Source organism: Manis javanica, chromosome 14, assembly GCF_040802235.1.
Source record: "Manis javanica isolate MJ-LG chromosome 14, MJ_LKY, whole genome shotgun sequence".
In the NCBI taxonomy this organism is placed as follows: domain Eukaryota; kingdom Metazoa; phylum Chordata; class Mammalia; order Pholidota; family Manidae; genus Manis; species Manis javanica.
In genome coordinates, this window is record NC_133169.1 from 58,134,627 (window position 1) to 58,150,102 (window position 15,476).

At 40.6% G+C, this 15,476-nt stretch overlaps 1 protein-coding gene and 1 pseudogene across 1 annotated transcript; one reads left to right on the forward strand and one right to left on the reverse strand.

The window, feature by feature from the left end:
* Window positions 1–213: 213 nt before the first annotated feature.
* On the forward strand, window positions 214–1,278 carry LOC108385881 (olfactory receptor 2AG2-like). Its single transcript, XM_037016044.2, has one exon. It carries the CDS (start codon window positions 245–247, stop codon window positions 1,229–1,231), a length of 987 nt encoding a protein of 328 aa, XP_036871939.2. The 5' UTR covers window positions 214–244; the 3' UTR covers window positions 1,232–1,278.
* Window positions 1,279–13,296: 12,018 nt separating this feature from the next.
* LOC118971964 (olfactory receptor 2T33-like) lies at window positions 13,297–14,359 on the reverse strand (annotated as a pseudogene).
* Window positions 14,360–15,476: the final 1,117 nt, after the last annotated feature.

Genomic DNA, 15,476 nt, shown 5'->3' on the forward strand with positions numbered 1-15,476 from the left:
AAGTTAGTAACAAATATACATTTAAACTCTATATTAAACCATAAACAACAAATATGCCATAATCCCTAGTATGGAAAGTGACGTATCTTATATGATCTCTAAAGATTTCTTAGCAAATTCTGCTGAACTGAAAATATACTTATTCATGAACAGTAAAAGATGAAGGCCAGGAAAGGAACAGACTTGAGATACTGGGAAGGGGTGCAGGAATTCATTTGAAAATTTTCTCCACATTATAAACATAATGCTCATAATTACAATTATTTTAAAATTATCTTCATATTTGCAAATTAGGAACAAAAGAATGTCATGGCAGAACAACCAGACCTCAGGGCGTGGCTTCCTCCTCTCGGATCTGTATCAAGGCCCCTCCGCCCCCCGGACCTTCTTTGCCCTCTCCCTGCTGGAGCTCCTGGCGGCCCTGCTGGGCAGCACCACAATGATCACCCTCATTAGGGCTCACCCTCATCTCCACAGTCCCACGTACTTCCTGCTCGGCCAGCTCTCCCTCATGGACCTCCTGTACATCTCTACGTTTGTCCCCAAAATGGCCCTGGACTTTCTCTCTGGGGACCGTTGCATCTCCTTCTTTGGGTGTAGCATTCAGATGTTCCTCTTCACGACCCTGATGGGGTCAGAGTGCCTGCTGCTGGCCGTCATGGCTTACGACCGCTATGTGGCCATCTGCCACCCACTGCACTGCCCCATCCGCATGCGCCCCAAGGTCTGCACACTCCTGGTGCTCACGTCCTGGCTGGGCGCACTGCTCAATGCCTCCAACCACGTGGTCTACACTCTAACTCTCCCTTACTGTGCCTCTAGGCAAATCCATCATTTCTTTTGTGAGATCCCAGCCCTATTAAAGTTGGTCTGTACTGACACTTCCCAATATGAAAAGGGCATTTTTGTTAGTGGTTTGATTTTTTTCCTTTCTCCATTCTCAGCCATTCTGGCCTCCTATGGACACATACTGTTCACTGTCCTGGGCATGCGATCGAGCCTGGAGCTCAGGAAAACCTTGGGTACTTGCTCTTCTCACTTGGCTGTGGTGTCTCTGTTCTATGGAGCTGCATTCATCAAGTACTTTCTGCCCAAGTCCTACCACTCCCCTGAGTGGGATGAAGTGCTCTCCATCTTCTACACCATCCTCACGCCCACGCGCAACCCCCTCATCTACAGCCTGCAGAACAAGGACATCGCCAGAGCCCTCAGGAGGCTTCTCAGGAAATGAGGGCTGTGCGGTGCTGTTGTTCGCAATGTGAATCCACTACAGTGAAAGCTTTTGCTTTGAAATGGAATGAACATGTATGTATATAGACATATCCATGTACATTTAACAGGTGACACCATGTATTTGAGAAATAGTAGATAGGGGAAAACATATAATACCATATGTAATGATACAATTTGACATGGTTGTTCTCTGATAGTTAATCATATATACCTTAGCAGTGAATGACAACAAAAATGGAGATTTTATTCATATGTGTACAATACTTTTTATTCCTATTTTATTGTATTTGTTCATTTTATAAAAAATACCCAGATCTTTAAGAGAAGCATGACATCATTTAATTCCTTTATTAAAAGAATTTAGATGTATATTCCCAAACTACCATTGTAAATGCTATAATAAAAAGATTTTAAAGTATATATTTTTTTTCCAAATAATTTTCCTAAGAAAATTCTGTTTCTCAAAGCCTGTCATGGAATTATTGAAATATTTAGTGATTCGCTATATGTTTTAATACAAGTTAAATAATTTCTTTCATTTATTCTTAAGATACTTTAAAAATATTGGTTCATCTGCCTTTGTCTTTGTTATGTGGTTGAATACTTGTCATTTCCAAAATAAAACATAAATTTTAGTGAAGATGTTTGATTTCTATTGTATAGAATTTTTGTATACCCATTACTCTTCATTACAATTGTTATCTTTAGCTGTTTAGTATTTACTTCTGAAACTGCCTGATTTTATGGCTTATCCACATTACTTCCAATTTGTAATAACTTTTGCTTTGTATTTTACTGTTACTTTTGTGTCTAAAATACATTTATCACTAATCATAACTCTTGTCACAACATGGCAATTCCATATTGTCAGTTTCCCTGCAATGTGTTAGATAAGAATACTGAAGTTACTTTTTTACTGACATAATTTACAGAAGACATTTTATTTTTTCAGATGAGCAACAAAATAATTCGATATTTGTATGTATTGTGAAATTATCTGAAGTTGAACCTAGTAAATATCCATTACCATATGTAGTTTATCTTTAGAAACCTACTTTTCAGACCTGTCTTTGCTGTACACCATGTATATTTGTATGTTTTCTTTTCCATTTTCTATTGTCTTAAGGCAGTTTGATTTCCCTTTTATTTTCTTTTTTGACTTGTTGGTTATTTAGAAATGTATTGCTTAATCTCCACAGATTTGTAAATTTCCAGTTTTCCTGTTAGGACTGATTTTTATTTTCTTACCACTGCATTTGGGAAAGATAGCTGACATGACTTCAGTTTTCTAAAAGTGATTAAGACATTTCTGCAAAGGACAGCCCATTAGGTGTGCCCTTATTCTGTAGTCCTCGCTTCAAGGGGGGGGATTATTGCCCCAATTGTTATTGTATTGTGCCCATTTCTCCCTTAAATGTGGTTAATATTTCCTTTATATATTTAAGCATTATAGTGGTGAGTACATACATATTTTAAATTGTTTAATCCTCTTAATTAGCTGACTCATATCAGTATGTAATGATCTTATTTTTCTCTTCTAACAGATTTTCTTTAAATCTTTTTTGTCTAATTACAAGTATAGCCATTCCTGTTCTTTTCCTGGCTAATGTTTGAATGGAATAACTTTTTCCAACCATACATGTTTAGCTGATATGCAGCCTAAAGTCATCTCCTGTATGTAGCATACACTTTTTTTAAATCATTCATACATTCTATGAACAATCTTTTAGAATTTAATACATTTTAATTATACAATTTAATGCATTTAGTGTCAAAGTAATTACTGATAGGTAAAGACTTACTATTGACATTTTGATAATTGTTCTATGTTTTGTAATGCCTCCATTCCTTCTTTACTGTCTTCCTTTTTTGATTTGCTGATTTTGGGGGGTAAAGCTTTGATTTCATTATCTTAGTCTTTTGTGTATCTACTATAAACTTTTGCTTTATTGTTTTCATGAGGCTTACAAAATATCTTAACAGTCTATTTATTTTATTAATAACAAAATAGTTTAATTATTAAAGTCTATTTTAAACTGATTACAACTTAACTTCAGTAGCATTCAAATTTATACTTTTACTTTTTCTCACCCCCACATTTTATCCTATTGACATCACACTTCACATCTTCTTATATTGTGTCTCCATTATCAAATAATTTTAGTTGTAGCTAGTTTTAATATTTCTTCAGCCCAGTCACTCATGTTTGTGTGTATCTCATGAAACGGACTGCCTTCAGGATGTTGTTCAATAGGCTCACCACTGGAAAAACGGTCCTCTTCAGAGTCCACAGGTGAATTTGTAGTGGATGAACTTGCTGTCAGGTTTATGGGTAGGGATGGCTCCCACCAGATGCCCAGGACGAGTGCTGCTGGGTCCCTGGGCAGGTCCATCAGCAGCCAAGCCTGGCAATGAACGCCAGCTCAGCGAGGTGGGGACGCATCTCAGTGCTGCTTCTGACACCACATCTGGAATGGAGGACGGCAGGCCTGGTCCAGGGGGATGGGGGGCTTCCTCCCGCTTTCCTTGTCAGGTGGGACTTCCCCAGGACTATGGCTGAGAGGAGCTGTTCAAGGTTCCTAGGGATGCTTAAGGCTCCACAGTTGGAACAGATCAGCAGGACGGCCTCTGGGGGCTGGAGGGTGAGGGCACTTCCCAGGGCTCTGTGCAGATGGCTCTGCGGGTGGGCCCAAATCCAGAGAGAGCTGATGCTAAGACCTGAGAGGAATGGGGTTTTCTGGACCTGTAGCCCAGACCACCTTTAGAGAGCTTCCCACAGCGGCCATAACAAACTTTCTCAAAGAAACCTTCTCATTTTGGGGTTTCACAGCCTGCTCTCTGTGTCCAAAACCTCTCACAAAGGCATCTTTCACCTGAGATTGTGGCCACATTCTGGTTGCTGTGAGAGATAGGGGAAACTCTCCTTGTTGAACCATCTTTCTCACCCATATATTCTTGAAATGTGACTTCTGTGTGAGAAAGAAATTTATACATGAGAACATGTGAATGTCTCTCTTTGGGGAACTGGGACTATGGGGAGTCTCAGCTACTACCAGAGATCCTAATAAAAAGAGAGAGAGAAAGAGAAAATTAGGTTGATCTTCCAAATTCTCATTGCCACCGAGAACAGAATTTTGTAGAAAGCCAGCCATCTTTCCCAGGGTCATAGGAAATACAGCACCCTCAGCTACAGAACAGGGCAGAGGAAGGCAGGGAATGAGACTCTCCAAAACCAGATAATGACCTGCACGCTGGGAATAATGCCTGTCTTATATGCTATTTGTGAATGTTTTTAGATCTAATGTTTTTACCTTAAAATTTAGTTTCTTTAATAATAATGTAGCTAAATAAAATTAGGGTTGAGTTAATATTTGCCTGATATACCTTTTTTTAACATTTCATTCATTCATTTTATATATACCTACTTAAAACATAGTATTTCACTAGTTTTCATTCTTTTTTTTTTTTTTTACTTAGATGATTAGGTATGTTTATATTTTCTCAAAGACTGATCTATTTAGATTCATTTCTACCATTTTACTTAGTGTTTTCTGATTATTTACCCTTCCAGGTTCCCCTTTGTTTCATTCCTGTCTCTTGTGGATGGATTATTCTCCTCATGTTATGCTTTGCTTCCACCCATAAAGAAAATATGTATTATGTTTCCATTTTTTTAGTGACTAAGATACATTTATATGTAATTTATAAATCCATACTAATTTGTTGCACCATTAAGTCTTCTCAAACAACAAATGATATTGTATAATTTCACTCAATGTTTGTATGTATTAATGCGTAGTATGTATAAATAAACTCACCAAAGTTTAATCCAATTATATTATTGTTACCTCCCAAGTACTGTGAGATCACTTGGCTCAATGAGATTTTCTCTTTGGGGGTGGGTGTCCCTTGAGATTGCTCTTAGTCTTGGCTGGAGTCTGCGATGTCTGCTTGGCTGTGTGTCCAAGAGACCTTCACTCACATGCATGGATGCTCTGTGCTGACCCGCATGGCCTCTCTCTCTGGTAGAGAAGAGCTGGCAGTTCACATGACCTACAATCATTAAGTGAACCCTCAGGCACTCAACTTACTGGCAGTGAGAGAGACAATATTCTCAGTGTGGTCCTGCACCTCCTGGTGAAAGGAGATTAATTCTAGCCAAGGCTAGTGCTGAGGGTCCACTCTGTCCAGCCCCTGCTTTGTTCAATATTTTATCTGATCCTCAATGTTGGTGGCCCTCATCATTTTTGTCCTTTTCTCTATGCCACAAGAGCTCATGAAAATTGATAGCACTTTGTTTATGTCCTAGGACTTATGTTCTTGGCAATGAAAAGATTCATGTGAGTATCATTTGTCTGGGTTCCTGTATTCACACATTTTCACCTCAGATTATATATATATAATTTATTTTGGTTGGCAAAAAAATATATATAATATTTATATATTGCCAAAAGAGCCTTGTTTATCCAGCTAATTCTTGTGGATTGGTCATGTAGCTAATATACCCCATATCTAGACAGTGAAGCCTATGTCATTATATATTCATTACATCCAAATAAATTTAAATTCAGTTTTGTTTTATTTTGCTCAAGATGGAGCAATGCTATTTTTGTAGCCAGGAAGAGGAGGAAAATAGCCACTGGCTCATAAAATTTTGTAATCATGTTGGATACTTGGTGCCAATCCATGAAAAGAACTGTGGGTAAAATTGCAATATTTCCAGAATCTTTCACCTGGCCTTAGTGCATCTCCCTATCAAGAGGTGTTTCCAAGGTGCTGAGAGAAATAGTCCATCTCTATATCAATAGGTGATTACAAAGGGTGTGGAAAGCAAGCCTGCACTGGTTCCAGAGAGGTGTAGTGGGGTCCTTTTACAGCCAGGTCATGAGAGGTGGGTGAGCAGAAGTAGATGAGTGCTTATAAGCCACAAATCGGTTTCTCCAACTTTATTTCTCCCTTTGACTGATTTTGGCTTCAAAGTTATTTGCCCCTAGCTGGAAACATATTTTCCCCTTGAGTTACACCTGGCAGTAGTTGGCAGGACCTCTCAATCCAAAATCTGTATTCATGGGTGTGACTCTTGGGCGGGCTGCCCCTAGAGATGGTGGGGAGATGTCTGGAACACCCCCTGTGGATGGTAGGGAGGCCCCAGTGGCTGCAGTGGTGGAGGGTGGGGCTTCACCTGGGAGCCCCCTATCATTCAGGCCCCCTTGGGACACCCCTAGTGGGAAATTGGTCTATGGTAAAGCACCTCCTAGATGGGTGGGCCATCCTGAAGAGTTGGGGAATGTTGGCGACACGGGAAGCTGTGGAATTAGCCCTCCGTGAGATAGAAGACTGCTTAGAAGCCCTGACTGGCTATGTGGTAGCTGGGATTGTGGGATACTTGTTTCTCAGAAATAGTGGAAAGGGTTATCGAGGAGAAAGACAGGCTTTGGTGTTGCTTGGAGGAGCTGGGCAGTGACCTATGGGATGATGCCCTTAAGAAGGAGACAGTTATTGAGAACACAGATCGTGCCCTTGGAAGGTGCATAAGCAGCCAGGGAGGAGGCAGCAGGAAAATCCATGTTGCAGGAGAATCCTCCTGTGGGGGAGGGGGAGGAAAGAGCAGTGACTTCAACCTGGGGGATTGTAGAGGACCTGTTGGGAGAGGACGAGGGGTGGGGTCCAGGGCAGAACTGTTGCGGAGGCCACTGCCTGAGGACCCAGTCCCTCTTATAATAAAGGCCCACCTGGCTGTAGTTAAGAAAATAAAAATGCAACCACCACCACAGGCTCCTGGGCGGGAGGAACAGCTGCCTCCCCAGGGTGTGGAGCACTCCATGCTCTGCCCCTATATCCAGAATGAGCTGGTGGATATAACCATCCAGTTTTGGCAGAATCTGTTCGAACTTCTGCCTACATGGCTTTTGCATCTCCAGAATATAGGGGTGAAAAACATTGATATGTCAGGTTCAGAAATGGGTAAACTGGCTTCCCTGATGACACACCCTTCCCTCCAGCAGAGAATGCAAAGTGCCCATCACACCTCAGGCAATCAGGCTCTCCTTTTTGCTTGAAAGGAGCCATCAGAGCAATTTGGCTTAATCAGGGTGATTTACTATACTAGCCCACTAACTGGAAATTGTATGAAGAGCTCCAGCAGGGGTTATGGGAGTTGAGCATGAAAAATATCTATAATATCTGTGCCTGATGAGTTGCTCACTGTAGGAATGAGAAATCTGGTGCTCCATACCACTTCTTCATCTCTCTTTGGGTCTCTACTAACCTTGCCCCCAACATGGGCAGCCCTTGATGTGGAAGACTGTGGCTTTCCATCCTAAGACTGAGACAATATGGACAGAGGATGGAGAGGGGAAGAGCAGTCAATGGACTGAGTTGTGGGCAGGAGCCCTCCCCTATAGCTGTCTGTACTGACAAATCTATCAGGGCTTGACCCTGTGGTTACCAACCTGGTACCATGCCCCTGGATGGTTGGTCACTGGCCCCTTTGGGGACAAGAGTTGTGGCAAGACCTATAGGCCTCGGTCAGACTATGACAGTTACTATATATCATGTGACTGGCCATTTGCCTTTGGCAACCCCAGAGAATGATGAAGCAGACACATTGGCCCAGGTGCATTGGATAGGAGGATTGCCTGCCTCTGATGTAGCTCAATGGTTACATCAGCATTTGTTGCATGAGGAACAAAATCCATGTGGGCTGCAGCCCATCAGTGGGGCTTGCCTTTGACCTTTAAAGAAGTCAGAAGAGCCCAGAAGGATTGCCTTCTATGCTCATACAAATCCTACAGCAACATGGGACAATAGTAAAGGGGCCGATACCCCTTGTCAGGTGGCAGATAGATATATTGGGCCTCTGCCCATATCAGAAGGATTTCCTTATGCCATGACTTGTGTGGGCACAGCTACTGGCCTGTTGGTTGCTTTTCCTATACATCATGCAGATCAGCAAATGACCATAGTGTATCTCTTACAGCCTATAACCAGCCACAGGTGACTGAGAGTGATCAAGGCACCCACTTTACTGGACATCTGTTACAAGAACAGCTGTAGCAATTAAGAATAAAGTGAAAGTTTCATGTACCATATAACCCTCCTGGGAAAGGCACGACAGAGAGCTACAACGGTTTGTTGAAATCTGGCCTGAAGTTAGACACCAATAGGCTATGGGCTGTTCAGTTTGCTTATGGACAGTGCTACAGAGATTGAATGAGAAGCGCCAAAAAAGATCCTTGAGCCCTGTGGACATGCTCACACATGTCCTCTTGCTACCCCTCCTATACAACTGTGTGTGCAAACCAAAGAGGAGTTATTAAAGCCAGGATATGGCCAGCAGAGCAACATCCTTCTGCCAGCCCCTGCTGCGTTAAACCCTGGAGACTCTGTTGAGTGGGTGTGGTCCTGGACATTTTGACACATGGACCAGTGATGACTGGCCCTTCTGGAACTTTGGAGTAAAAGTCTGGAAGCTGGCCTCCTGTTTGTTCCTAGAGTAACAGCAAAATGGCCCCCAAAGTACATGATGGTAGGGTACCCAAAACATCCAGGAGGTAAGAGCATCTTACAAGGAAGTTTTGTTTTATCTTTATGGCCAGTGCATGTACCTCCCGTAGCCCTATACATTGACCCATCTATAACTCCCACAGGGAGGTGAGTGCAAGTCTGATATACTAGACCAGGATGAGATCCCATTCCTGCCACTGTCATAGGGACACTCTCTTGCATGCATCCTACTTGATGGATAAGAGTTGCCTTGCTCATGTCATTAAAACGTGTCTTATCACCCTTAAGTTTATTTTCTTCTATATTCCCTGTGGCCTAGACCTGTCCCCTGGCCTCAGCTGCCATATGATTATTGTTCTGAACACCCTACCCATTCAGCTACTCACTGCCTCTGCAATGGGCAAGCTATGGACTAACTCTGCATAGGGCTTGAACCTAGCTGAATCTTCCTGCTTGAGGATTATCATTATTTTATTGTTGTTGCTATTGTATGTCATTAATCTGGTCACAATGCTCCAGTTTTCTTGCTCAGGGGACATTGCAGAAGATGGGGAGTGAATAGATTGTAAGGCAAAATTTCTGGAGAGGTGGCCTGTGGGTAAAATTGTAATAATCCAGAATCTCTCGCCTGGTTTTCGTGCATATCCATATGAACAGGTGTTCCTAAGGGGTGGAGAGAAGTAGTTATCCCTACATCAATGGGCAATTTCCTGGGCAACTGAGGCCTTATCTGAACCTGAGAGATTGGGGGAAAGGTTCACTTGCTTCTGCTGGAGATGAGAGAGATGGCCCCCAGACTGCTGTTTGTAAGCAATAAATGGGTTTTAACCTTTATTTCTCCCTTTGACTGATTTCAGTTTCAGCTAGGTATTTTGCCCCAGGATTTCCTCTTCCCAGAGTTGCACTCCTAATTCTTGGAAACTGGGAAGGGGTCCTTGGTATGTTATTAGTCTGGTTACAGTGCTCCAGTTTTCTCACCCAGGAGCCATTGTGGAAGATGGGAAACTTGTAGATTGTGAGGTGAGATTTCTCGAGGGGTGGGCTGTGGGTAAAATTGCAATATTTCCAGAATCTCTTGCCTGGCCTTAGTTCATCTCCATGTCAATCAGTGTCTCCATGGGGTGGAGAGAAGTAGTCCATCTCCATGTCAATAGGTGGTTACAAGGTGGGTGGGTGTGAGTGCACACTGGGACCATTGAGGTGTGGTGGGGATCCTTCTGCAGATGAGTCGCAAGAGACAAGGGCGAGCAGAGGTGGACAACTGTTTGTAGGCAATTAGCTGGTTTTTCCCATGTTTTTTTTCTCCCTTTGACTGATTTCAGCTTCAAAGATTATTTGCCCCTGGCTGGGAACTTATTTTCCCCTTGGAGTTACAAGTACTCCGTGTCTCTCTGGCAATTGTTTCCACGGCTCTTGCTGCTTAGATCTGAAGCACACTTGCTCTCTCATAGGAACACATTGTTTCTGTCTAAGTGCTCATCACACTGTCCTTACTGGAGGTGCTTCTGCTTACAAGTGCTGTGGGTTTTCTATGTACCCTATTTGGATTCACTCTTTAACACAAATCCACAACTACAAATCTCTGTCATACAAGCCCTTCCCATAGTGGGATATCTACAAAGCTGCTGCACTAAATGCCCTAAAGCCTTTGGAAGTACTATTTTTTTACTGAATTTAAAAAGACATGACCATAAAATCTGCCATAACTGTTTGTCTGCCTAAACTGTTTCATGAGGTTTTAAATCTTTCTGAAGTTCTTACTGGTGATTTTACAGCTCTATTCTGTATTTGACTTTTGGCCTGAGTCCCTTTCTTATTTTTTTATTGAAATAGAGCTGATATACAATATTACATTAGTGTCAGGTGTACAACATGCTAATCAGACAGCTATCTACATTATTAAATGCTCACCACAGAAAGTGTCATTGCCCTCTGTAAGCATACAAAGATATATTATTGACTCTTTCATATATGTTGCACTTTCATTACCATGGCTAATTTATAATTGGAAAATTGTACTTTAGCCCTTCACCTCTTTCATCCATTCACCATCTCCCTCTGTTATGGCAATCACGAATCTGTTCTCTGTGCTTAGAAGTCTATGTTTCTCTTGTCCACATTTTTGTTTTTGTTTTTTAGATTCCATATGTAAGTGAAATCATATGGCATTTGTCTTTGTCTTATTTCACTTAGTTTAATACTGTTTAGGTCTCTCCATTGTGTAGACAATGACAAGACTTCATTCTTTTTCTGACTGCACAATATTCCATTGTGTATATATACACCACATATGCTTTATTCATTCATCTATCAATGGACACCTAGTTGATTCCATATGTTGGCCATATTTAATAATGTTGCAATAGACATAGGGATGCATATATCTTTCTGAATTAGTGATTTTGTTTTCTTTGGGTAAATTCCTAGAAATGGAATTACTGTGTCCTATAGTATTTCTATTTTCGGTTTTGAGAATCTCCATACTGATATCCACAGTGGGTGTACCAGTTTACCTCCCAACAGAGTACAAGATTGCCTTTTCTCCACATTCTCAGTTGATTTTTATTCCCTAGGGAACAGTACTTTACTTTCAGAGCCAGCATATCCTCACTTCCTATATTAACATGTATCTTTCTTTACCTTGTCTCAATCCTTTCATTTTCTGACATACTCCATATCCTTAACTAAATCAGAGTTCCTTAGAATCTTTTATTCTTTTACATATTATCACAGTTTACATAAAAGGTGTCCCCTTTCCTCCACCCACCCATGACGTTTTTCAAACTTCCCTCTAAATCCTCATCAGTAGGATCCTCAAGAAACTTCAGTTTCTGCTAACAGTGCCCTTAAGGTCCTTCTATATTCTCTTCACCACCTACCTAATCAATAGCCCATAATTTTGGTTTTGGTTCTTAGTATACCTTTCATCAAGGTACCAAATAGGTTCTAGTTACTATTGTTCCATGACAAGTCATTCCAAAGCATAGTGGCTTAAAACAACAACAGCAGAGTTTTCTGTGTGGCTCATTTTTGTTCTGCATGGTTGGAGCAGCTCAACTGAAAGGTGGTGTCCACCCCCAAGATGGCTCACACACACTGCAGAGAGGTGCTTCTAGCTATTGGTGGGGGCTCAGGTGACTGGGGACCTTAGAGTTTTTATTGTTGCCAAAATTAAGTATCATATATATAAGCACATCTCATATACATATTATGTATTAAGATATATTAGAATTTAAAAGCATAGATTACTACATGGAAACACAAATGTCAACCTGCCTATTGATCAAGTATTCTTTCATGAGTCCTTTTCAATTGGTAGAAGCATAAAACATAAATCCCAAAGCCTGGAATATACTACCAAAATTTATGTTGCATGTACTTATAATGAATTATGTTAGAGAGTGATGTGTGAACTCATATGTTTACATAACATTTAGTTTTATTCCCATATAATCCATTTAAATTAATAGAGAAAAAGATGATATAATGCAAACTTTTATTCTAGTATTTCATCTTCAAAGCTCTGATGTTCAATAAGAACAAAATCTTATAATGGTTTGTGCTATGGAGAAACATGTTTCTTCTTTCAGAGATGCAAAGATGGTGTTTTGAGATAATGTGGAATAGTTGGATGAATGAGATGTGACAGTTCTCTCCAACATCATTAAATTTGGGAATTTAACAATTTTTGGCAAGAGAATACTTTATTTGGTTTCCTTCATATCTAAACTGAGATCTTCAAATCAAAATGTGTAGGGTGTAGGTCTTTTTCTGTTTAACTAAAACACAGTTGCAGATATTTACAAGTATTAGAATTCTCCAAGGCTACAGATCCAAGCAAGCCCTTCAGTAATCAAAAAAATTAAAGGATGAAACCTGTAGCCTTTTGCTCTCCTGGTGATCAATGATGGTTATTTTCATCTGGATAACAGTGAACAGCAAGTAGATATTTATTCATTTAAATACTGAAAAAATTACCTGCATTTTTTCTTCTTAATTTTTGTTGTGAATAAACACATTATCTTTGTTAATTTATGTGGTACATTTCATCACTTACGAGTTACCTTTTAATTTGTGTTGGTTGTTAAACAGGTTGATTAGTTCTCTTCAAAAATGTTACATATTTTAATACTTAAAAATATATTTAATCAAATATGCCTTTTATTTAAGGATTTTTGTTCAATCACACAGTTACAGAAAATTTTGCCCTAGCAAATACTTTGATGAATATTTCTATATGATGTGTGCTTGTTATTCATGTTGCTTATGTGTTTCATTTGAAATTTAATTATCATCATTATATGAAGTTAGGATCTGTATCATCTTTTTTCAAAATTATGGACTTTGAATAATTCATCATCACTAATGATTTCCATTATATGTATAAAAACACAAATTATGTGGGTCATCTCTTGGGGTAGAGTTTTTGTTCTGAATTTTGTAACATGTGGAGCATATCATGTTAATTAGTGCCTCAAATACTCTTCTTACTGAGCTACAAAATTCAGAACAAAAACTCCACCCCAAGGTATGACAACAGAAAACATGAAATTTATAATAGATTTACCATATGGAGTTATACTTAATTTTTTAAAAAATGAAATGCAAACTAGGAGAGCAAAAGTAATCAAATCGATACAACATGAATTTTGTAACCTAAATCCTATTGGGTGACACCATTTTGTCAAATCATGCTTAATATTATATCACACAAAATATTTCCCCATCCACTTTCTCAGAGCACCCTTAACATCCTTATTCCTCACACTGTAAATAAGAGGGTTCAGCAAAGACGTGAAGACGGTGTAAAAAGCAGATACCACCTTGTCGTGGGCCACTGAATGGTGGGATTTGGGCGGCATGTAGGTGAACATGATGGTGCCGAAGAAGAGCCCCACAACGGCCAGGTGGGAGGAGCAGGTGGCGGAGGCCTTTCTCCGGGCTGTTTGACTTCATGAGCAACACAGCAGCCAGGATGAGACTGTAGGAGGCCAGAATGAGAGACAGAGGGATCAAGAGCATCAGGACGCAGCACACATACATGAAGAACTCAAAAACCACGGTGTCAGCGCAGGCAAGGCGCACGAGAGATGGTGCCTCACAGAAGTGGTTGATTTCCCGGGGGCGGCAGTAAGGGAAGCTCAGGGTGGCCGCGGCCTGCATCAGCCCATCCGCGGCTCCCAGAAGCCAGGAGCCTGCGCTCATGTGCAAGCAGAGCCTCTGATTCATGAGGACCATGTAGCAGGGGGTGACAGATGGCCACGTAGCGGTCATAGGCCATGGCTGCTAGGAGGGAGCACTCGCCCCCTCCCAGAGTGAGACACAGGAAGATCTGGGCTCCACAGCCAGCGGGAGAGATGGACCTGGTGCCCAGCAGGTGGCTGGCTGCCATCGGGCACAGTGGTGGCCGCCAGCATCAGGTCCATGAGGGGGAGCTGGCTCAGCGGGAAGCGCATGGGGGTGTGCAGCCCGGGGTCCCGGAGGGTGAGCAGGATCATGAGGCCGTTGCCCAGCAGGGAGCTGAGGAAGATCGTGAGCGCCAGGGAGAGGAGGAGGGCGTGTGGCTGAAGAGCCCTAGAAGAATGAAGTTCACCCCTGGGGTGCCGTTTGTTTTTTCCATGGCCCCAGTCGTGCCTGGAAGATGGATGATCAGGAAATGAGAGCTGCTGAAAAGCCAGAGTCTTTCCCTGAGAAACTGGTCAAATGACAGAGCCAAAAAATGAGATTTGCAGGGGCAGTTACAAATGTAATCTTTCACTTCCCAACAAGACAGTTGCCTTAGCATTCCATCCGCCTCTGGTGTTTTTCCCATTTTTTGTTTCTTTATGTATACACTGTATTTTTTAAATTTACTGAGGTACATACAGTAAAATGATCAAATCTTAGTGTATAGGTTGATGAATTTTGATATTATTTGATCCATATTAATTTGATAACATGTATATATAATAATACAAATTACATTTTATTATTTTTGTGTATTTTGTCAGTATGCCACATGTTTACTCATGGTGTTAGGAGGTAACTGTTTTCCAATGCTTAGGTACTTTAGTGCTAAAGATATTCAAAGTCATGCATTTAATATTGATGTGGAATGTTTCATAATTAAAATTCTTCATGTTTCTCACATTTTTTCTTAATATAGTGTCTCAAGATTTCTTTCAATATCATGATGAATTAATTTTTTAATTAAAAAATATACAAAACTAAAGGCAGACAAAAAGCTTAGTTTCCTGGTGAGGGAAGCAAAATGGCTAAGTGTTCCCCACAGCTATATGCAGGGCATGTTCTCAGTACACCAGGCTTCTAGCTACCACATATACTGCTCAGAGCACTTACCACTATACTCCTCACGTTCTCATGAACTGGATTCCTGATTATAGAGACCTAGTATCAATTTAGAGACATCTCAACAGTCAATATTTATACGTAATATATACTTGCAAAGTGAGGTTGAATTTAAATATATATATATAGCAAGAAGTTTATAATTTCTTAAATGAACATAACTCTAAGGAACATAAAAATAATTGATCTTACTGACAGGTTTCACATTTTGTTACCAACAATCACACATCCTTAAAAGTAGGAGACATACTTTATTAAACTGTTCAATTGTTAATTGACAAGTTAAATATCTCATTTAATTAACTGAGTACTGAACTGGTTAATTGGCTAAGTAATTGATTAAGACTTGCCAAAATAAATTTTTGCACAAGGTAATCTGAGGTACAGCA